At 45.4% G+C, this 25038-nt stretch overlaps 1 protein-coding gene and 1 pseudogene across 1 annotated transcript; one reads left to right on the forward strand and one right to left on the reverse strand.

Annotated features, from left to right (window-relative positions):
- Nucleotides 1-340: 340 nt before the first annotated feature.
- Nucleotides 341-1748, reverse strand: LOC127774215 (aspartic proteinase nepenthesin-2-like; annotated as a pseudogene).
- A 21152-nt stretch (nucleotides 1749-22900) lies between these two features.
- On the forward strand, nucleotides 22901-24482 carry LOC127774536 (aspartic proteinase nepenthesin-1-like). The gene has a single exon (XM_052300796.1). It carries the CDS (start codon nucleotides 22952-22954, stop codon nucleotides 24323-24325), a length of 1374 nt encoding a protein of 457 aa, XP_052156756.1. The 5' UTR covers nucleotides 22901-22951; the 3' UTR covers nucleotides 24326-24482.
- The last annotated feature ends 556 nt before the right edge of the window (nucleotides 24483-25038 follow it).

Here is a 25038-nt window from a genome sequence, read left to right on the forward strand (position 1 = left end):
TTGGGGAAAAGAAGGGGGTTGAAGAGGAAGGAGTGGTGGCCACTGACATGTGGGACCTATATACTTTATTACTTTCTTCTTGCTGATTAGGATGCCATATGAGCAAAACCACTTATCCGTACTGTCTAGGACCTAATTTAACCTGGTTCTTTAAGTTAGGGGGTCGAGATTTCTAGCTTTATAGTCTAGAGATATCAATGAAACTCGTCGTAAATATGAAGAACGGCAAGTGAACTTATTCCTAAGGCAAAACATACAAGAACATAAACATTCCAGAGGTTTTATTCTACTAACACATATCTCAGCCCATCCGTGGCAATGAGCCGGTAAAATAAACCGTTCACAGGAACATGCTCGCCACGACACACCAAACAGAACAGGCGATCGCCGCAGCCGTCGGGATCTGCGGCGACGCGGCAGCCGAAGCCGAGGACGCCCGATTGGACGGCTGGTCGAACGACTCGAACCCCAGCCTGGACCCCTCGATGTCGTAGATCATGTGCGTGCCCGTCTGGATCAGGCTGCCGAGGAGCGACAGCCCGCCGGCGTCCGGCGACGGCAGTATCGTCAGGCACTCCAGCCCGGTGCTCGCGTCCCTGTAGAGGTAGTTCCGCGGCTGAAGCTGCATGACCGCGCCGCCGGCGAAGACGAGCGCCATGTCAGGGAACACCTTGCCGTCCGTGTAGCACATGTCGAGGCCAAGAACAGAGCTGCCGATCGCGAAACCTACCGTGTTGGTCAGCTCTTGCTTGAGAAGGCCGTACGCGGTTCTCTCCAGGTAAGTGACGGGCACGGAGGTGCTCAGGAACGCGTCGATCGATCCGTCGCCGTCCGATCCGCCCGAGAAACTGAGGCTTTTGCCGCCGACTCGTACGCCGGCGAGCCCGACGATGTAGAGCAGTGGGTACCTGCTGGCAGCTGCACCGGTGGTGAGGAACCGCGTGTAGCTGGGGCGGCTGGTCTGCGGCACCGCGTCCTCCGCGAAGCGGAACAGACGTACGCTGTCGCCGGCGCGGTCTTCGGGGGCGAAATAGTAGGAGAAGCGCCCGAGCTGAAGCTGCGTGACGAGGGAGAAGCGGCCCCTGTTGAGCCCGATCACGCCGGGTTGCCCTCGGAAATCAACCTGGTCCGGGAAGCCGCACCCGAAACTCACGTTGATTTTGGTGCTCCCAAACGTGAACTCGTCCATGGAGAGGGTTCCGCTCGTTTTCTTCCCGTTAGCACCACCGTACGTGTAGACGTACGCGCAGTAGCCAATACCGTCGCAACTCCGCGGGTCATTTGGTAAAAAATTCAGGCAGTTGATGCCTCGGCAATTCTGTTCCACGAACGATTCCGACGAACTCGTGAGGTAGAAGCCCTCCTGTTTCGCCTGCTGGTCGCAGGCTGTGTTCGTGCAGGACGAGCATGGCACCCACACGAGCTCGCTGCCGACGTCGAGCGAGCCGTAGACAATCTGCGGGGGCCTGCCGACGTAGAGGCTGATGAGACGTAGGTGTTGAAAGTGGTGGCCGGCGCGCGGGTCTGGCCATCATTGTTGCTGCCGCCGTCGTCGCCGTCGCCGGGGATGGTGGCTGTCCGACCGTGTCCCACGCACGGTCCTTGAAGAAGTCCCGGAGTTGCTTGTTTGCCTTTGGGCTTACCTTGAACCGTGGAACTAAGCCGGCGGTGACAATCCCCGGCATCAGGACGAGGAATATTATTAGGGAGGGAATCGCAATGGCAACCGCTGGGATTCGATCGGCCATTGGCGGCAGTCTCCACTGGTGGAGAAACCCTTTTAGTCCCGGTTCGTAACCCCCCTTTAATCCCGGTTTTCAAACCGGGACTACCAATCCGGGACTAAAGATCACTATCTTTAGTCCCGGGTGAAGTAACCGGGACTAAAGATCGATCCATGCAAAAAAAAAAAAAAGGTCAGCTCGATCATTAGTCCCGGTTGGTGTATTACCAACCGAGACTCACCAACCGGGACTAAAGATCGAGCTGACCTTTTTTTATTTTTTGCATGGCCCTGTTACTGCATGGTTTATATATATATAAACCATGCATATATATGTTTCAGTACATATATGCATATATATATATTATATTATATTTATATATGTTTCAATACATATGTACATGCATAATATATATGTATTTATACATATATATATATATATATGACCAAAATATATTTATATTATAGAAAATGTGTATGCATGCATATAGAAACATATGTAGTCATGTATTAATTACAATTCATTATATGTCCTAGCTAGCTACGATTTTGACGTAGTAGTAGTCGCTAGCTCAGAAGCTAAGGACCTATGAATTGTGTTTCCGTCGTAGTAGAATTCACCCTTGGGATCAAGGATTTGTTCGTTGATGAATCCCATAAGTTGTTCTTGAACCGCCGCGATAAATTCCTTGTGTGTGGTCAGGTTATCCCTCATGCGAATAAACTATATGAATGTATGAAATTGATTAGTAATTAAACAAGAAATCGATACGTAATGACATTTTGAATTTATTTGTACGTACATCGAGCTCTCTTGTGGTGATGATTTGGTCTGCAAGGCAGTGGCAATACTCGCACACGTAATAGCCGCACAAGTTAGTTCCCTTCTTTTGCTTTGCGCACTACAAATAAATGACAAATAACGAGAGATCTAATTAATATACACTTGTATGTATTTGAATCGGAGAAATATAAATGTAGAGCATGTGTACTCACAGGAAATTTGAACTTCCGCCTAAGTCTTTCTCTCCATTTGCCGCGGACCAAATGACGGAACCGATACCAAGCCCTACATGGAGTTTAAAGCTATGATTCGTAGTAGCAATTAACATAACAATATTTTCTTAATTAACAGAGGAACTTATGACGGTACCTGTCTATAAGTTCGAAAACCTTGTCAAACGTAGACTCCTTTTTATCTATTGAGTCATATACGTTGACGGTGCAGGCCGACAGGTCGAAGAGTAAAAGCACCCAGTGGAATCTGCAATGTGCGTGGGATGCATTACATAGGAAACACTTAGCAAGTTCGTACGGGAATGAAATTTGGTATAGGAAGACAGTAAAATTAAACTAACTCTGTGTTGTACGGCAACAGTATGAACGTCTTGTAATGCCGCGCCTTCAGGAGATGGACGAGACTGTCCTCTGTGGCTTGCGGATATTGGTCGAGCATTGCAATGTTTATTTTCCGAGGGTCGATGAATCCAGTATCGAAAACCCCCCTTCGTCGGGCCCTTTGAATCTCCATTCTACAACGATAAAAGGGAGTATATTATTTTCTATAGTCTACTTATATACAAGGACCTAATTAATTAAAGGAGACGTAGTAAAAAATCTAACTGAACGATATACTTACAAAATCCAGCAACTCATAATAGAGACGTCGAGGGCGTCCAGCTGGTATAGTTCGTAGATTCCCTTGAAATTGATCCAGAGAATGTCATCTCCTTGCAAGAAGTCCGTGTCCCTGATCCTCGCTCCAATCATCTCTCTACCGGTGGCGCTCATCTCCATGTACAGCTGATGGAACTTGTACATTTGTGTGGGTAGGAACTGCAGTAGCTCAGGCTTGACAAGCGGTTTACCGAGTTCGTATATGTATTTCACTTCCGCCTTTTCGATTGGTGCGATTCCTAGCAATTGATTCGTAGTTAGACCGGTGTCAGTAATAAATTCTTCTATCGTCATTTCTTTACCGGTCACCAACGGCTCGATCTCCTGGTTTGGTTGCTCTCCAAGCTGAGGGACTGGTTTGGACTTTCCAGAAGATGCTTTCTTCAGCGTTCGCTCATAGTCCGATAGCTTAATGGCCTCCTTGGCAGGTGCAGACATACCCCTGAAGAAGTTCATGACACTCGGGTCTATAGGAATCTTCTTTTCTGGACTTCGAGGCTTGAATTGTCTCTTGACTTCTGATGCCACGTAAGCGTCAAGCTCCTCTTGCGTGCAATCGTACCCCAGGTCCTTCTTCTTGGCGGCGTCAATTTTCGCTTTCTTCGTTGCCCTTCTGTGGGCAGGCGGTGGAGCTTGGGGGGCCCTTGACTTTGAAGGTGCCGGAAGAGGAGCTTGCGGAGGAGTCGGTGTTGGAGACCGAGGAGGAGTCGGTGTAGGAGCCTGAGGAGGAGTCGGTGCAGGAGCCTGAGGTGGAGACGGTGCTGGAGCATGAGGAGGAGACGGTGCAGGATCCTGAGGAGGAGATGGCGGAGCCGGAGGAGATGGTGCACGAGACGCCGCTTGTCGCCCAGGGAGGATGATGTACCGCCCGCGCCATAGAATAATGGCATGGCTTGTGTCTCGTAGATGCGTCTCACCGTCTCCTCCAGGGTAATCCAGCTCGAGGTCCTCGTACGCGCCTTCGACCAACTCAACTTCGACCTTGGAGTATCCTGCTGGAATCGGCCTGCAGTGGTAAGTACCTGAAGGGTTTGTTGGGATGGCCATGCCCGACGCCACCTTCATGTGGTGAGAGGTTATTTATTAGTAATCAACATATATAAGCAGCAACTAGCGGAAAAGGCAAATCTAAAATATATAAACTACGAGCTTACCTTTATTGATAAGTTCTTGAAAGGAATATGCAACTCACATGGTGTCCGCTGAGTGATGTCATCAACGGGGCAGGTGGATTCATCCAGGGTTTGCATGGCGTCCATGCTCTGTGATCCTACTTGCCCCGTTGAGGCGTAGCTGCTACGGTTTCCTGACAGGCTCACCATTGCAAGAGGAATGGTCGGCTGGGGATCATTGGACCGATGTGCGGCCATGCGTTCATCAACCTTCCTTGCCACCTCCTCTTGCATGCTGAGCTCGTAGCTCGATACCCTGAACTCAAGATCTGCAATCTTCGCCTCGGTATCTCTCTTGCTCCTCATCCGACTCCTGTACGTGTGGATGTCCTCCTTGAACCCAATCTTCCAAGGAATCACCCCTTTCCCTCGTGTTCGTCCTGGATGCTCTGGAGTCTACAGGGCGAGTGACAGCTCGTCTCTCTCTCTGTCCGGTCGGAACGTGCCCTGAGAAGAGGCTTCCACTGCGTCTGTTAGTCGACGCGCAGCCTCTCGTATCTGATCGCCGAAGACCAGTGAGCCATCAGCTGGGTTGAGCGTTCCACCGTGAGCATAGTACCAAAACTTCGATCGTTCCAGCCAATTAGCGGTGGCCGGTTCGATACCCCTCTCAAGCAAGCTAGCCTCCATCTCCTCCCACTTCGGCATCGCGACGCTATAGCCGCCTGACCCCAAGTGGTGATGGTACTTCTTCTTGGCGGCATTTTCTTTGTTTCTTTCCATCATCGCCTGCCCTTGTTCACCTGTCTTATCTGCAACGAACTCGTCCCAGTGATCCCTTAGCTTTGGGAATGTGTCGAAGTTCGGTGTCTACCCCTTCAGGATATATTTCTTGTACAGCTCTCCCTTGAAGCTCTGAAACTGTTCTGCCATTTTCTTCAGAGTCCACCTTTTCACTTTGTCCTCTGTACCCGCGGGAAGGGTGAATGTCTCGAGCATTGTGGTCCACAGCATCTCTTTCTCCGAATTTGGGACAAAGTTCTCATGATCTCCGCGTGCCCTTGTTCTTCGCCAGTACACCGTACTGACAGGCACGTTATCCCGCACAACCCAACCGCTGTGACGTACATAGTTCTTGGCGGCTTCTGCCGGGGCACTAGGTCATCCATCTTCTTCCACTTCTGTTATGATGTGCTGACCCTCAAGCTTCTTCGCGGCAGCTCGTTGCCCGCGTGCCCTCTTCTGTCCAACGGAGGGTTGACTTCCACTAGCCTCCTCCTCCTGGTTCCCCTCCACATCCCTTTCCATGTGCCCCTCCTGGTTCCCCTCCGCATCCCTCTCCACGTTCCCTTCCTCGTTCAAATACTGGTTTGGACCCTCATTCCCCTCTTCTTCATTCCAGTACTGGCTGCTTCCCTCCGCGATTGTATCGTACAATATGTATTCCTCATCGCGATTAGCCATCTGTTCATACAGGAAACATCTGCTAAGTCATGAGACATTTATGTTTTAACAATCTTATATTAAAACTCAAATAATCTTATATGCTAAGACTAAACGAACAGTCATGAATGCTAAGTGTAACTGTCGTATATTAGAACCCTACACAATCTTGCATGCTAAGTCTAATTACAAATCTAATAATCTTATATTAAAACTCAAATAGTGATATATGCTAAGTCTAGGTGACGTATATTATAGAACCCTAGCTAGTCAATAATTATATACTAAGTCTAATTACAAATATAATAATCTTATATTAAAACTCAAATAATCTTATATGCTAAGACAAAAATAGCCATGTATGCTAAGTGTAACTGTCATATATTAGAACCCTACACAATCTTACATGCTAAGTCTAATTACAAATCTAATAATCTTATACTAAAACTCAAATAGTGATATATACTAAGTCTAGGTGACGTATATTATAGGACCCTAGCTAGTCAATAATTATATACTAAGTCTAATTACAAATATAATAATCTTATATTAAAACTCAAATAATCTTATATGCTAAGACAAAAATAGCCATGTATGCTAAGTGTAACTGTCGTATATTAGAACACTACACAATCTTACATGCTAAGTCTAATTACAAATCTAATAATCTTATACTAAAACTCAAATAGTGATATATGCTAAGTCTAGGTGACGTATATTATAGGACCCTAGCTAGTCAATAATTATATACTAAGTCTAATTACAAATATAATAATCTTATATTAAAACTCAAATAATCTTATATGCTAAGACAAAAATAGCCATGTATGCTAAGTGTAACTGTCGTATATTAGAACCCTACACAATCTTACATGCTAAGTCTAATTACAAATCTAATAATCTTATACTAAAACTCAAATAGTGATATATGCTAAGTCTAGGTGACGCATATTATAGGACCCTAGCTAGTCAATAATTATATACTAAGTCTAATTACAAATATAATAATCTTATATTAAAACTCCAATAATCTTATACTAAAACTCAAATAGTCATGTATTCTAAGTGTAACTGTCGTATATTAGAACACTACACAATCTTATATGCTAATTAAGACTAATTACAAATCTAATAATCTTAATTGCATTACAAATATAACAATCATATATATATATAATTACGTCACTTGCCTGGGCAAATTCCTTCGAGGGCTAGCTCTACCACTCCGGCTTGAGGGACGACTCCGACAACGTCTTTTCTGCAAGATACAAAAAGATGTATTAGGATAAACGCGAAATAACATATATTGCATTTGACGTTCACGTTTCGTTCACGATATCGTTCACGTTCGCGTTCTCGTTAAGGTCACGTTTCATTCACCTACGTTTGTTCGTTCACGTTCATTAACCTGCCTATAATTGCATTTCACGTTCACGTTCGTTGGCTCGTTCACGTTCGTCCGACAACGTTCTCGTTCACGTTCATTCACCTTGTTCTCGTTCATGTTCGTTCGCTCATTCTCATTCACGTTCGTTGGCTCGTTCACGTTCGTTGGCTCGTTCTCGTTCACGTTCATTCACCTTGTTCTCGTTCACGTTCGTTCGCTCGTTCTCATTCACATTTGTTGGCTCGTTCACGTTCGTTGGCTCGTTCTCGTTCACGTTCATTCACCTTGTTCTCGTTCACGTTCGTTCGCTCGTTCACGTTCTCGGTGTGGCGGCAGCGGAGCGGCGGCGGGGCGGTGTGGCGGCGGCGTGGCGCCGCGCGCGGCATCGGCGTGCGGCGTCGTGGCGTTTCGTGGCGCGGCGTCGTCGTGGCGCGGCGTCGTGTCGTGACGAGGTCGGCGTCGGCATCTGAAACTCAGCAGCCGGCGACAACCGAGAGGGAGAGAGAGAGATCGAGATCGGAGAGAGACATCGAAAGGGAGGCAGAGCGCGGCGGCTCTCACCCCAGAGATGCGGCGGCGGCGGAGGAGGCGGAGGCGGCGGCGACGACGACGAGCGCGAGACGACGGCGAGATACGGCGGCGGCGGCGGCGCGGGGATGCCCTAGGCAGTGGTGGTGAAGGAGAAGCTGAGAGAGATCGATCGGGCAAAAACTTCTAAGTGCTGGTGGAGAAGACGAGGGCGCGCATCGGGAATATATATAGCCCTAGATCTTTAGTCCCGGTTGATTAGAACAACCGGCCCCGGTTGTTGAGAACAACCAGGACTAAAAAAAAGATCTTTAGTGCCGGTTGAGGAGAACAACCGGGAGTACTTTACTCCCGGTTGTTCTCCTCAACCGGGACTAAAGATCTTTTCCCGCTATTTCTAAATTCTTTTTAAACCCGGTTAGGGTTAAGAACCGGGACTACTGATAAGCGCACTGAATATTATTTTCCATTACATATGTGTTTCTAAAATAGAAGATAATGCATTACAATTATTTAAAGTACAAAGATTAATGACAATTACTTCGAAAAATTATTGTTGTCTATAATAAATTAAGTGGATAAGACGTAATAAGCAAATATATGATATAAAATTAATAAAAATTCTAATAATCATATATACTTAGCATATGAATGATATTATTAAATTGGTAAAAACTCTAATTAACATATGTATATACATACGACATGATTTAAAATTAATAAAAATTGTAATCATCATATATACTTAGCATAGGAATTATATTAAATTAATTGTTGAAAACTCTAATTAACATATGTAAATGCCACATGCATGATTTAAAAATTTTAAAAATTCGAATAGTCATATATAATTAGCATATGAATGATAGTAAATTAAATTGTGAAAAACTCTAATTAACATATGTAAATGCCACATGCATGATTTGAAACTTTTAAAAATTCTCTAGTCAATTATAATTAGCATATGAATGATAGTAAATTAAATGTTAAAAACTCTAATTAACATATGAAATTGCCACTTGCGTGATTTAAAACTTTTAAAAATTGTAAGTATCGCATATAACTAGCATATACATGATTTAAACTTGTTAAAACCTCTAATAATCGTGCATAATTAACATATGCCATACATCAATTGATTTATATGGATAATCAATACATCCAAAATAGTTTACATCGTGTACACAATAATTACGGCAATACATCGGCGGTGAGGGTTGACCGCACGTACTTTCTCCTCACTATTGTTCCCTCCTTGTGATCACTACGTGAGTAAGGGGTGTCTTCATTTGGTAGGAGGATGCTAGGGTCAATCGTCACCGTGAAAGGGGGTTGCCCATCCAACTGATCGTAATCCTCGTCAGTCTTGTCCTCAACTCCGACGATTTTTCTTTTGTCTGGGAGAACCACGTGTCGTGAGGCTCTCTGCCCTTCTTTCCTTTGCTAGACATGTCCTTCACGAAAAAGACTTGCGTTACATCATTGGCAAGGACAAAATGTTCGTCCGAGTATCCAACCTTGTTAAGATCAACCGTTGTCATCCCACTGTCATCAATCATTACGCCTCCACCAGTCAACCTAACCCATTGGCACCGGAACAGAGGGACCTTGAGAGGACCATAGTCAAGTTCCCATATGTCCTCGATGGCACCGTAATACGTGCCAGTTGTTCCATCATGTCCCATGGCATCGACACGAACAGCGCTATTTTGGTTCGTGCTCATCATGTCTTGGGCTCTCGTGTAGAATGTGTAACCATTGATCTCATATCCCTAGAATGTCGCGATCGACCCAGACGGTCCCCTCGCCAAGAAGGCAAGTTGTTGGTTGATCGACTCGTTACCCATGAGATGTTGTCGTAGCCACGCGGGGAAAGTATCAATGTGATGCCGTGTAATCCATGCATCGGACTTACCGATGTTCCTAGCGCGAACTAGAGCCAAGTGCTCCTCGATGTAAGGAGCTACCAATGAAGAGTGTTGCAGAACCGTGAAATAGGCCTTATGGAATAAATTGTTGTCTACCGTCATTATTGCTTTCCTTCCGAGAGTTCCCTTTCCCCGTAGTCTCCCTTCATGGCGTGATTCAGGTACCCCGATTGGGCGAAGATCTTCGATAAATTCTATGCAAAATTCGATGACCTCCTCTGTTCCATAACCCTTGGCGATGCTTGCCTCTGGACGAGCACGGTTACGAACATACTTCTTCAGAACGCCCATGTACCTCTCGAAAGGAAACATGTTGTGTAGGTACACAGGCCCGAGAATACTGATCTCTTTCACAAGGTGACAAAGCAGATGCGTCATTATATTGAAAAATGAAGGTGGAAATATCAACTCAAAACTGACGAGACATTGCACCACATCATTCTGAAGGGCTTCTAATCTATCCGAATCGATGACCTTCTGCGAAATTGCGTTCATGAATGCACATAGCTTTGTTATTGTTGCCCGGACATTGTCTGGAAGGATACCCCTTATTACAACTGGTAGTAGTTGTGTCATCAACACGTGACAGTCATGAGACTTTAGGTTTGTGAACTTCTTCTCCTTCGTGCTTATTATTTGCTTGATATTCGTGGAGTATCCAGACGGTACCTTTATGCTCTCCAAGCATTCAAACATACTTTCCTTCTCTGCCTTGCTAAGAGTGTAGCTGGCTGGACTCAAGTAATGGCTTCCTTTCTACTTTGGTTCCGGGTGAAGGTCGCCGCGTTGTTCCATATGCTTCAGATCATTACGTGCTTCCAGTGTATCTTTCGACTTTCCGTATACACCTAGGAAGCCAAAAAGGTTTACGCAAAGGTTCTTAGTGAGGTGCATCATGTCGATTGCGTGCCGTACGTCCAAGAATTCCCAATAGGGTAACTCCCAAAATATAGAGTTCTTTTTCCACATCGCCGCGTGACCATCTTCGCTCTCTGTAGGCTGGCTTCCAGGCCCCTTTCCGAACACTACTTTAAGATCTTTAACCATAGCAAACACTGTTTTCCCGTTGCGATATTTAGGCTTCGTACGGTGGTCAGCCTTATGTTCGAAGTGCTTGCCTTTCTTCCGTATCGGGTGGTTTGCTGCAAGGAATAGACGATGACCCATGTATACAACATTCCTACAGTGCTTAAGATACGTACTTTCTGTTTCATCCATACAGTGAGTGCAAGCCTTGTACCCCTTGTTGGACTGTCCGGATAGGTTGCTAAGTGCAGGCCAATCGTTGATGGTTACGAACAGCAGCGCTCGTATGTTAAACTCCTCTTGTTTGTCCTCGTCCCACACGGGGACACCTTCCTTCTTCCACAACATCTTAAGATCTTCGACCAGTGGTCTTAGGTACACATCGATGTCGTTACCAGGTTGCTTGGGGCCTTGAATAATAATCGGCATCATTATGTACTTCCTCTTTATGCATAGCCAGGGGGGAGGTTGTAGATACACATCGTAACGGGCCAAGTGCTATGGCCGCTGCTCATCTCTCCAAAAGGATTCATGCCATCCGTACTCAAACCAAACCGTATGTTTCGTGCGTCCTTTCCAAATTCTTTAAATTTTCTGTCTATGTTTCGCCACTGCGAACCATCGGCGGGGTGTCTCAGCATCCCGTCCTGTTGACGCTCTTCAGCGTGCCATCGCATCATTCTAGCATTCCCCTTGTTTCTGAACAAACGCCTTATCCGTGGTATTATAGGGAAATACCACATCACCTTAGCAGGAATTCTCCTCTTTGTTAGCTGCCCGTCAACTTCTCCTGGATCGTCTCGTCTAATCTTGTATCGTAGTGCTTTGCAAACAAGGTATGTTTCTAGGTTCTCATACTCCTCACCGCGATATAGGATACAATCATTCGGACATGCGTGAATCTTCTGAACTTCTAGCCCTAGCGGGCAGACTATCTTCTTAGCCTCGTACGTTGTCTTGGGCAATTTGTTTCCCTTCGGAAGAATGTTCTTGACGAGTTTCAATAAATCGCCAAATGCCTTGTCACTAGCCCCATTTTTTGCCTTCCATTGCAAGAACTCCAGAGTGGTATCCAACTTTTTGTGCCCCTGCTCGCAACCTGGGTACAACGAACATCTGTGGTCCTCTAACATCTTGTCCAATTTATGGGCTTCCTTTTCACTTTCGCAGTCCTCCTTGGTGTCCTGCAACATCTGACCAAGATCATCCGCAACGTCGTTACCATCAGCATCCCTTTCCTCCTCGCCCGTTTGATTTCCTTCAAATCCAACGAACTGAGCAAAGTCCGCAATATTGTCGTCTTCCACTTTATCTTCTTCCATTTCAACACCTTGCTCTCCGTGGGATGTCCAACAATTATAGCTTGGCATGAACCCCGACTCAAACAAGTGGAAATGAATAGTCCTGGATGCAGAATACTCCTTCTAATTCTTACACTTATTGCATGGACAACAAATAAAACCCCTTTGCCTGTTAGCTTCGGCCACTCTCAAAAAATAGTGCACGCCGTTAATAAACTCTTTGGACTGCCGGTCAGCGTACATCCATTGCCGATCCATCTACATGAGTCGAAAAAAAATCGTACAAGAATAATTATTCTTACAATAATGACAGTCATACAATAATTATAAGATAATTACAAACTGTTTCAACAGTCATACAATAATGACATATCTTTATTCATACAAAAATCATAAAATATTACACCAAATAATTCTTATTTACTATTTCTAAAGTTTTAAACTAATTTTAATGTGTTTTACTTCTTTTAATTTTTATTTTAGTTTGTTTTTTAGTATTCAAGATTAACTTTCACTATAGTTTTCCTTCTCAACTATTTTATAAAACCTTCTTTAGAAAATCAACTAAATTTCTATATATTCTTTCTTCCCCACACAAATTTTCTCCCTCATCAACTTACAACTAAATTTTGGAGATAAAAAAGTGTGCAAAACATAGCTGCAAATGTAATATGACAAAAAAAAAACATTGGAGGATGAAGTTGCAAACCTTTTAGGCACCTCCGATTTGTATGTAATCACCAAAATAAATTCACTAGAAATTTTGGCATGACCTCCCCTCTTTTTTGAAGAAATTTTGAAGCTTGCTCGGGCAGCTGGAGGAGGAAGAAGACATATATATAGGGGTGGGACTTTAGTCAACCGGGGCTAAAGATCCCCGAGATCTTTAGTCCCGGTTGATATTACCAACCGGGACTAAAGTTATGATCTTTAGTCCCGGTTATTGTTACCAACCGGGACTAAAGATCCCGGGGGCTTGACAGGCCCTGACAGCATTTGAACCGGGACTAAAGATGATCTTCAGTCCCGGTTGGTGTTACCAACCGGGACTAAAGATCAAATATGCCCGTTACCCTTTTTAACCGGGACTAAAGATCATCTTTAGCCCCGGTTTTTATTGCATCCGGGACTATTGTGGAATTCGGCCGATCGACGGAAGATGGTTTCTCCACCAGTGCTCTCTGCTACTCTTTTGTGAAGAACCGAGAAGTTCAACAAGACAACAAAGCTACAATAATAATGTTCTCTTCTAAGCAGGGAAAAACAAGAGAGACTCTGATTAATAGTGCACGACTAGACTGCTATTTATAACCTTCAACTAAATAAATTAACAGACTTCCTAAACAACATTAGACATAAAATCCTCCTTAAAAATCTTTCAAACATAACTGCAATATAATTGTATTATAATTATATTATAACTTACATGCAATTACAAATTAGATATAACTAGTGTATATGCAGGTGCTTGTAGAAATCGGTATTTTTTTTTCAATTGCGCGGCACAACCGTGTGTGAAAACGGGATTTTCGCACGTGGACACGTTATGCCGCCCGTCTAAAAAAAATTGGCGAAGAAAATAGAAATTCCAAAAAAACCAATAATGCAGAAACCGTAGCTCCCATTCCCAGAAAAAAGAAGACATCCCTGCCACCGTTGCACCTCAAAAGCCACCGTCATCAGTGCCACGTGGATCCACCTCTCCAAGGGCCACAGCCACCGGAGCTAACCATCGTGAGGCCGACGGTGTCGGATCCGACCAGTTGGCAATCCAGCGGTGGACCGCCCACCGCTCATGAGGCCTCCGCCGTCGTTGTGGCTGTCCCACCCACAGTCCCCTCCCACCCTTCGTCAGAGGCGGCAGACACGCCCGAGGCGGGGCCAACGGTGATGGATCCGCCACATACAGGGTTAGAGGCGGCAAATCCCCCGGTCATGGCACCACACCACGCCCATCGGCTGCTCCCGTCATGGTACCAGTCGTCAAGAGGGATAGAGCGAGAAGAGGAAAGGGGAGGAGGGAGGAGACGGAGGTGGAGGAGGAGATGTCGAGGGAGAGAGTAGAGGAAGAAAGTGAGAGGAGACTTAATAAAATAAAAAGGAGAGGACATGTGGCTGTCAATGGATTTTTGCATACGGGTTTTAACTAGGCATCTTCTAAATATTTTTATATATGAACGTATATTTAGTCCACATGTGAAAAGAAAAGAGATAATCCAAGAAATGCCAATGACAAGCGTCTAAATCTCAGAAATACCATCAACAAATGCGAGTTCTAAGAAATGCCATCGTACAAACGACATTGTCCCAAAAATGCCATCACTGTTAGGGTTCTGTCTATTCCGCGCCGTTAAGTTCTATTGGATGAACAGTGTATTTAACGGTGCAAAATGGACGGAACCCTAACATCGATGGCATTTTACGGACAAAATCGTTTGTACGATGGCATTTCTTGGAACTCACACTCGTCGATGGCATTTCTGGGACTTAAACGCTTGTCAATGGCATTTCTTGGATTATCTCAAAAGAGAAAGAGGGTTTCCGTAAAAATCGTTTTTTATATTGTATTCTTACTGTGCTGAGAGGAAAGACCCCAGAAAATCGCAGAGACATTGTTAAGGGTGGAAAAAAAGCTTAGGCTCGTGAGCTCAGCTCGGGCTTGGCTCGAGCTCGCTTAGCTCAGCTCGGCTTGAATGCCAAACGAACCAAGCCCAAGCCTCCTTTTCAGCTCGTTTCTGAAACGAGCCGAGCCCGAGCTAGCTCGCGAGCCGCTTGATTTGGCTTGTGAGCCTAGGCCATCATGTATTTATATGGATGATTTTATCTTTTAGTGGAGTTATTATTTCTCAATATGTAATTTATCATCTATATTTTGATGAATTGAATATATAAAGTTATTTTAATTTTACATGTTGATGATTTGTTATTGCTTTTCTTAATGATTATAAATTATATAGCTTCAACGGAATGCTCACAAGCCAGCTCGAGCTGGCTCGAGCCAGGAAACAAGCCGAGCCGAGCTCATGTTTTAGCTCGTTTCCCTAACCGAGCCGAGCTAAGCCAAGCCTAGCTTGTTGCGAGCCATTGCAAGCCGAGCCAAGCTCGGCTCGGCTCGGGTTGGAGCTCGGCTCGGCTCGTTTCCAACCCTAGACAGGTTGTACAAAACTATATATTTTTGGCAAGTTTGATATAAATTATTTATCGATTATTATGGATTATCTAATCAACTAGAGAGATACAGTAAATATTTTCGAAAACTAAATCAATAAATAGGCCTAGGGTTATAATCTTATAATTTTTTCTACTTCATGGATATATATAACTTTTTTTTTAAAAAAAGAACAAGGACCGAAGGTACCCGTACCACAGAAGGTTGACGCATTGACCTCCTGTAGCTTCGATCCGGTCTAGATGCATTGATTGATAGGAAAGCACCGGATCGTGTATAGTTATATTTTTAGCCCCAAATGGGGATGCGAAGTTGCAAACATTTAGGGCGAAGAACCATTCTGGATCTAAAGACTTCGATTGAAAGGGTGAAGTAAAAAAGTTGTTGGAGCCACTCCAGAGATAGCTAGGGATCACTGAGGCCCAAACATTTAAAACAAAAAAAAATTGCTTAATGATGTTGCTTATGTCTTTCGTCCTATACCTGAGAATAGAAGATGCATTATTCTGGCAATAGTAAGAAGAAATGAGTGCTGATCAAGTAGCCTTGGTTAGCTTGTTTGAATATGCCATCGTACTGTCAATTGGGGTTACCAATTAATTAGCAGGACGGGTTCAAAAGATGATCATTTTTCTGCATAAGAGACTAACCCATGGAACACATATAACTTGGGTCCTGCTAATTAAACAGGGGAGACTTCGCTGAGTTCGCTCATTGACCTTAATTATATCATCGGTCTAGGTTCTGTATTACCTCAACTCTAATGACACCGATTAAGGCGACAGTGACATCAATTTAAACAAAGAACGACGACATCTGTCTATTCACTGCTAAGGGTCTTCGGAACCAACCCATCATGTCATCGGCTTAGAACCTACAGTAATGGACGTGGGAAGAAAATATAGGGCATATTCTCTTAAAATAGAATTAACACAAAACTAAAGTCTGATGGCTTGTGACGAGCTCGAGCTCAGTTCGTTGACAGCCGGAATGAGATTCTCTAACGTAACTTCTCTCTAACTTGGTAGCTAACATATGGATCCAAGAGTGGTGGAGTTACTGCTGGAGAAAAGTACGTCAATACCAGTCGGTAACCCCTTTTAGCTCCGGTTGTGCAATCGGCATATATAATCCGAGATTAAAAATAAGTATCACAAAGAATGTTTAGTACCGGTTTGTACTAAAGAGGTTTTTTTCTTTTTTCTTTTTTTACTGATTGTTGTTTGCTGTTTACATGTGTGTGTATCACGCATATATAATTGCTGATATTGCTTATGTTCAATGGGAATTAAATACATATATATGTATACAATCATCGTTTCTAATGTTCTATCATATATTACAAATATAGGAAGCTAAGATAACGTTTCTGCTCGAGGAGCAAGTTGTCCATTATCGTGGAATTCTCCTGACGGATTAAGAATTTCGTCCATAATAAATCCCATCAATTGTTGAACTACCTTTATTAAATCCATCGAGAGGAGTTCTTGCTTCATCCATATATTCTATCATTTTTTTTAAAGAAAAGAGATATGAATACATTAAATCAATGAGAAGAGTGTAAATAATGTATGCATGGTGTTTATGTACTTTGATATCCTTATCAGTGTTGTGTGTTATGTAGTGAATAAATTCACAAATATAGTAGCCGCACAAGTTGATTCCTTGTTCCTGTCGTAAATACTAAAGGAGAAATGAACTTATGAAATATTTCTAGCGACGGGAAGGATGGTTCCTAGCAACACGGTGTTGGGAGAGCAATGGTCACCATCGCGGCGATGTGGGAGCGGTGGCCGGTGGCGCGGTGATGGGGATGGGGTGGCAGTGGTTTGGGCCGCACGCATGGAGAGGATAGAGGAGAAGAGAAGGGGAGTTGTGGCTAGTTACCTAGGTTCCCAGGGGCATTTTGTACTTTTTTTAAAAAAATACTGACAAGGTAGCACATGTGTGGACTCACAGATCTATTTGAAGCCTAATGGGAAGGGTATGGAAAGGATCAACGTGAAAATTCAAAGGTATACAAAGGAACGAATAAAATTCAGGGGTATGAAAGGGACTAGATTAGTTTTCATGGTACACAAGGAATGTTCTCAAAAGAAATGTGTAATACAAGGGTTGAGTACATGATTATTGATCAACACCTTCTTTTTCCTTGTTGCACCAAGAACAACACCTGCTAAGCTACTCCCTGCATCCCATAAATAAGGGATGGAAGGATTCAAATCAAGAGCTGCTATACCACTTGATCCCATCTAAACAAAATGATATCAAGCAGGCATATGATATCTATCAATACCAAATCTAGTACACCAAAGTTATCGGAGCCCATCAGGTAGCAACTGATACCTGTTTGTACCAGTCGTTACCTATCAGCAAGGTTGTCAGTATCCCAATCCGTATCCTAGCATCCTACGATATTACGATCCTACCAAGCCGAAACGATACCAATCCCACCTAGTATCATAATTTTCATAGTATCACGATCCTGCTACTATTCATTACCACACGATCCTACGAAATCTTAGCTAGTATCCTGATTCTACAATCCTTACAATCCTATAAAATATTATTTAAAAATAAGATGGTTTAAAAATAATGTAAATAACTCAAGTTTATATAAAAATCTATTAAATGTATCAAAACTAATGTGGTTTCTCTTGATAAATGTCTCTATTTGCATGACATATTGCTATATGTAATTAATACAAATATTTATTAAACCTAAAAAAAGAAAATATCATAGTATCCCGATACTACGAAACGATCCTACGATACAATACTACTCTGAGCAAAACGAGATCCCGATACTGATAACCTTGCCTATCAGTATCAGATGGATACTCTGTCGGTACCAAACCGATGCTCCCAGACGATGCTGCGAGGTAGTGTGTAATCATTCTTTGGCGACTCACAATGTCAAAGCCTAGGGAGACGGGTTGTAGTGCCATCGGAAAAGAGCTCCAGCTCGAGCTCAAGCCTATGAGGGAGGGGGAGGGAAGAGGGTGAGCTGCTGGGTATAGGCAGCTCGTGCAGCTATGTAGGAGCTCGAGTCCTCATCTTAAGATAGAGGGCAGTTTGAGTGCAGCACCGACGAGAGGCTCAATGGCATGTATGTTGGATGTGCCCCCCACCCCCCCCCCCCCACCCCAAACCTATGTCTCTGCCTTCGATGTTGTGCGTGCAATAGCACAGCGGGAAAGGAGAGCGGGTGATCCCATATCAAAACTGGGAATGGGATATCATCACCTAGCATTTCCAATTCAAATGTTATCCGACAATACAATGTAAGGGATTAGAGTCTCCTATCAATTACCCATCATTTAATTTTCTTCCTATGTCACACTAAACCGCCGTTCATCCCTAGCTATATACTCCCTTTCTCCCATAATATAAGAGATTTGGAAGGAATGTGACGTATCATAATACTATGAATCTGGATAGGCTTTCTATCCAAATTTGTTATACTAGGATATGTCACATCTCTCCAAAGTCCCTTATATTATGGGACGGAGGGAGTATCATTTGATAAGGTATATTATTATTGTCTTTTTTCCTTCACTTTATTATCTTCAAAACTACCTAGCATCTTTTATATTATTAGAATGGAGGTAGTAGGATGAAAGAGAAGTTGATATAATTAATCTTTCCTTTGAATGTTTCAGCCTGACCAGCCACTGGCTCTAGCTACTCAGAGCAAGTACAGTACCATACTATAAGCTATCTATAAACACATGTGAAGGAGATAAGTGATGAGAGAGAAGAAAAGTGTGCTATAGATTTGTAACCAGCTGCAGCATAAAGCCATAAACTCTATTTATAGATAAATATTGTATGAATATACTATTAAATTAATTATAATTTTTTTTCACGAACGCACAAAAAAATTGCACATTAATATATTAGAAGAAGATATAGCAGAGTTTGGTTATATAACACAAACGGTCAGAAGGCCGTTGCCAAGGGTCGAGGGAGAAAAAGAACAAAAAAATAACAAATACAGAAAAGATAAGCTACTGAGAAAGGAAAAACTCCTATCGCAAGGGAGGGTGGGGTAGGGGACCCACTACACTCCGGCCTGCACCGGAGGCAGGGTGCGCTTCAGATTGCGCTGTGCGCGTGAAGTTGTGACACTCGGGCCAGCGAGCGCGAGCTTGGCCACAATCCTCTTGCTACATTTCAGCACTACCCCCACGGTGGTCGCTGGAGGAAGGAGCAGCACTGGGTGTAGAGACCTAGAGCAGCTGGCGAGGAAGACGTGCAGAGCCGCGCCTTCAGCGACTGAAAGCAGGAGCTGCACCATTGGCCGGTCGTCAAGATCGAGGGTGACCACCGGAACGTCGAATAAAACCCCATCCCCCGCGACTGAGGGAACAACCAACGGCAGGGACAAGGTCGACAGTGGTGGATAGCTGCTGGCCGGTTGTGGGGGGGGGGGGGGAGCCGGAGGTGTCGGGGAGGCACCGACGCTATTGGAGAAAAGACCTACCATCCCGCAAGCTTTGCTGAAAGAAGAGGTGTCGGGGCCGGTGAGTGATGCGAGGTCAGCATGTGACAGCGACTGGGGCAACGAGGAGGAGACGGCACGTGACGGCGTCCAGGGCTGCACCATCGGAGAGGCCTCCGGTGAGGTCAACACCAGACGAGGCCCTATGTTCGTCATCGGCGAAGCGAGGGTCGTCAGGGAGGTAGATGGGGGAGCACCGCCCGTCGGTGGTAGCTCCGACGCCGGGGAGGCGAGTACCGTCGGCGCGACACTCGTCTCGCCCTGCGGCATCGTGCCCGGCTCGGGCACACGTGTACCGCTGCCACTAGCCCGGCAAGGGGCGGCCCAGAGAGAAGGGGCCCCGAGAGGAGGGGAGCTGGACCACAGACGAGCAGCGTCTCAGCGGCAAGAGAGAGAGAGAGAGAGAGAGAGTGCTTGTGGCTCAGCTGGTGACAGCTCGAGGAGAAGAGGCCCAGCACACGGAGTCGGACCATCAAGGAGAGAGGCAGCTGGGGGCGGCCCATCAGGCTATACCGGCCTAGGGGGAGAGAGCTGCCCCTCGGGCGTGCCCAGCCCAGCAAGCCGTGAAGAAGGTGGCCCAGGAGGAGGAGGAGGCCACGGGAGAGAGGGGCCGGGAGTAGGAATCCTAGCCTCAATCAGCATGGGATCCAAAATGATTTGATGCTAATAGTTGACTATACTACTAAACTTGCTCTCAAGTAGGTGCGTGTTTTTTTTTTTGCTTTATTATCACTCTTCCAATAGCAAGTAGGCAGTTCAGTCCAGGTTACTTCGCTAGTATAGAAAGGGTCTTTCCATGCGGTTGGGATGCATTTTTCCATGCGGGAGCCCCAACCGCATGGACGAATTCGTCTGCAAAAACCACCCTTTTTGCATGCGGCCGGCGTATCCGCATGCGAAGATGGGATTTTCGCAAGCGGTTGCTTATACCGGCCGTATGTGAAAATAAAATCAGCAAACAAAAAAAATCCAAACCCCCCCCCCCAAAATAAAAATTCAAAAAATCCCAAACCCTAGCCCATCACCACCGCCCGCAACCACGCCGCACGCCGTCGCCGGCGGCAGATCCGTCACCCCCGCCACCCCCCCCCCCAGCCGGCCCACCGTCGTCACCGGCGGCGGATCCGTCTCCCCCGCCGCCCGCCGTCGTCGCCCCTGCCGGATCCGTCGGTGGCGGCACCGGATCTGTCGCCCCAGCCGCTCGGCGTCGTCACCGGCAGCGGATCCGTCGCCCCCGGCGGATCCGTCGGCGGCGGCACTAGATCCGTCGCCCCAGCCGCTCGGTGTCGTCGCCGGCGGCGGATTCGTCGCCCCCGCTGCCCGTCGTCGGCGGCGGCATGCACCGGATCTGCACCGTGCGCGCGGCGGCGCCACCTGAGGCGGCCAAGCCACCCCCACCGCCGTAGCCGCGCTCCCCGCTGCCGCCGTAGCCGTCTGCCGCTTTGAGAGAGGGAGAGGGAGAGATGGAGAGAGAGGAGAGAGAGAGGGGAGAGTAATAAATTAATAGAGGGAGGAAGGAGATGAGGTATAAAAAATTTAAAGTGGTGTGAGGGAAAAGAGAGTGGAGGGAGATGAAAAAGTTGGGGTGGTATTTTTGCATGCGGACTACTTAAGGAGCCGCATGCGAAAATAGATTTTTGCATGTGGGCACTTAAGTGGATCGCATGCGAAAATAGTTATTAAAAAAATTTAAAAATATGAGAACTTCGAATCAAATTTTATGGTATTAAATGAACTCATATAAAAAAGTTACCAAAACAAAGTTATAGAACTCGTTGAGATCTACCAATTTTCTTTTGGTCATTTCTCCATCCGGGTTTGATTGAACTATATAAAATTTGGACTTTATAATATAAGAAATTCAAATATTTTTTTCACATAGTAAATGATTTCAAATAGAAAAGTTGTCAACAACAAAGTTATATAACTTATCAAGATTTACAACTTTTGTATTTGTCATTTTTCTATATGACTTTGTTTGTACAGTTTGAATTTGAATTTCAAAATATAACAACTTCAAACAATATTTTCAAATACAAAATGATTTCATCTGAAAAAGTCATCAATAACAAAATGGTATAACTCATCAAGATCTATAACTTCTATTTTGGTCATTTCTTTATCCGACAAAGTGATTTGCAAGATTGTTCACAAAATGTATATCTTTTATATAGTTTACAAAATGATTTGTAAGATTGTTCACAAAATGTATATCTTTTATATAGTTTAAACTATATAAGAGATGTACATTTTTTGAACAATCTTACAAATCATTTTGACGGATGAAGAAATGACCAAAATAGAAGTTATAGATCTTGATGAGTTATACAACTTTGTTATTGATGACTTTTTCAAATGAAATCATTTACTGCTTCAAAATATTATTTGAAGTTTTGAAATTCAAATTTTTAATTGATAAAACAAAGTGACAAGAAAAAAAAACCAAAATAATACCAGTGAGAACACAATAACATGATAGAGCATGATTTTAGAAACATTTAGGAAAAAATCATCCAATTTGGAGTTCATATGAGTGAGATACACTAGTTTCAAATTTTATTTTCTCATGTGGCTTCTTAAGTGGCCCGTATGGAAAATTCGATTTTTCCATACAGGCGCTTAAGTGAGCCGCATGCAAAAATGAGCTCATTTTTTGTATGCGGCCCTCTTAAGAGGCCCATATGGAAAAATCACTTAAGCAGCCGTATGGGAAAATGACCCTCGATTTTTGCAGACGCCACTAGTTATGATCCGTATAGAAAAATGATGTGGCCTCGTACAGAAAAATCACTTAGGGCTTCCTTTTCGCTTAATTTATAGCATCCCCAATTGGGAAGAAAGTTATACTGGACCTGGTCCTTGTTCAACACATCGGGCAATGCGTCTAGACCGGGAGCTAAAGGAGGTCAATGCATCAGGCCTCCATTGCTCCGTACTAAACCCTTCCCTCACGAAAGCCTGTCATTTTCTAATAAGGCCTTTCCGTTAGTTTTTGCAATCACATTACGTAAATACTATCCGGTTTAAGAATTAAGATTAGTTCAAGGGCTATAAATAGGAGTAGTGTAGTCATTAGTCAAGCATTTCTACACCTCTCACGAAAAAAAAAAGTAGTAGCGGCAAACAGCAAGGGAGATCGACCTGTGCTGCACAATGGCAGACCGAACCCGTGCGGTTGCCATTGCCATCGCCTCCCACCTGATCGTCATCCTCGCGACGGCGATGGTCGTCTCTCCCAACTCCGTCGACGAACGGTTCGGCGTAAGCCCAAGGACGAACACGCAGCTCGGGGCCTTTCTCAAGGAGAACGCGGCGGACATGGCCACTCGCTTACCCAGGCGCCCCTACGTCTTCAGCCTCATCGTGGGCACGCCGCCGCAGAACATCACCGGCGCGCTCCACATCAACGGCGAGCTCGTGTCGATGCCGTGCGTGGAGTGCGCGGCGAACACGCCCTGCAACGACAACCGGCCCGACGCCTACCTCGTGGGGGAATCCCGGACGCTGGACGTCGAGCTCTGCACGAGCCAGAGATGCCAGCGTCTCGCCCCGCAGAACCAGCGGACGTGCGGCGGCGGCAGCCGCGCCTGCCAGTACACCTACACTTACGGCGGCAGAAACGAGACGGCCGGGTTCCTCGCCACCGAGGCGTTCGCGTTCGGGGAGACCCGGGCCAACGTGACGTTCGCGTGCGGCGTCCGGAACGTGGAGAGCTTCGGCGGCGCGCCCGGCGTGGTGGGGCTGAGCAGGGGGAACCTCTCCCTCGTCACGCAGCTCCAGCTCGGGCGCTTCTCCTACTATCTCGCCCCTGAAGAAGACCACGCTGGCGACGCCGGCAACGCGAGCTTCGTCCTCTTCGGCGACGACGCCGCGCCGCGGACGGGCAACACGAGCTACACCCGGTTGGTCGTCACCAACGCCACGGGCCATCCCGACTACTACTACGTCGCGCTCGCCGGCGTACGGGTTGGCGCCAAGAACCTGGCTATCACCGGCGGCGGCGGCGGCGGCGGATCCCTCGACGTGGTTGTGAGCTCCTCCCTGCCAATCACGTACCTGGAGAAAAGCGCGTACGACCTCCTGAAGCAGGAGCTGATGAGCACGCTGGGGTCCAACACTGCAGACGGCTCTGCGCTTGGGCTTGACCTGTGCTACACGAACACGGGTGGTGGTGGTGTCAAGGAGTTCCCCGCCATGGCGCTCGTGTTCGCCGGCGGCGAGGTCATGGAGCTCAAGCCGCGGAACTACGTGTACAGGGATGAGAGTACCGGGCTGGTTTGCCTGACGATACTGCCGTCGCCGGAGGACGTTAGCTCGTCCGCGCTCGGCACCCTGATCCAGACGGGCACGCACATGATCTACGACGTCCAAGGGTCGAGGCTAGGGTTCGAGTCGTTCGACCTGCTGCCGTCCAAGTCGGGGTCGTCAGACCGGCCGCCGTCGTCGGCCGCCACGCCGCCACGGAATATCTCGCCGGCGACGATCGCATGTTTCGTGTGGTGTGTCGTGGCGTCCATTGTTTTGTGAACCGTTGTTGATTTACCAACCCATCGTTACGTAGATGGGCTGAGATACTTATACGTATTAATTAGTAGAATAAATTGAACCTCTCGAATGTTACTGGTCATGTATGTTTTGCTTTACCACATAGTGTGTTCTCTTCCTTTATAATTTGTCTTATTCAAAAAATTAATGCAAACAATAAAATTATAAGTATTGTTTAAAGTTTCTTATGATGAATACACACACACACGGATGTAGTATGTATTTTCGATCAGGGCAGTTTCACAGATTGTGACCATGCATATATACATTCACGTCAAGAACGGTTTTTCCCCATTTTCGGACTCCCGGGCAAACACTAACTTCTGGTCTTGCCTCTTCATCAAACATAGCATGCTACCCGGAACTTCCAGTAGAACTTAGGGTCCATTTGAAATGCATGATTGAGAAAACATAAAATAGAAAAAAACGTAGGAATAGAATGCCATGGTTATTGGATTTCTATCGTTTGATTAGCATATATAAATTTTAGACACATGAAAAAAAAAATGAGGCGAGACCTTAAATGCTTATTTTTCTCTAAAATTGCTTTAATAAGGTCTATTCAATAGGAATTTTAAAGGAATTGGTAGAAAACAATCGTTTGTTTCAAAAGATTATAGGATTATTTTCTATAGGATAAAATCCTCAAGAATTTCTATGATTTACTTTGTTTCATAGGGGCCTTAGCCTGGAAT

The sequence above is a fragment of the Oryza glaberrima genome, chromosome 5 (genome assembly GCF_000147395.1).
Source record: "Oryza glaberrima chromosome 5, OglaRS2, whole genome shotgun sequence".
Classification (NCBI taxonomy): Eukaryota; Viridiplantae; Streptophyta; class Magnoliopsida; order Poales; family Poaceae; genus Oryza; species Oryza glaberrima.

What these genes read in the sequence shown, in the direction of transcription:
- LOC127774536 (XM_052300796.1), top strand. Translation starts at nt 22,952, where the DNA reads ATGGCAGACCGAACCCGTGCGGTTGCCATTGCCATCGCCTCCCACCTG.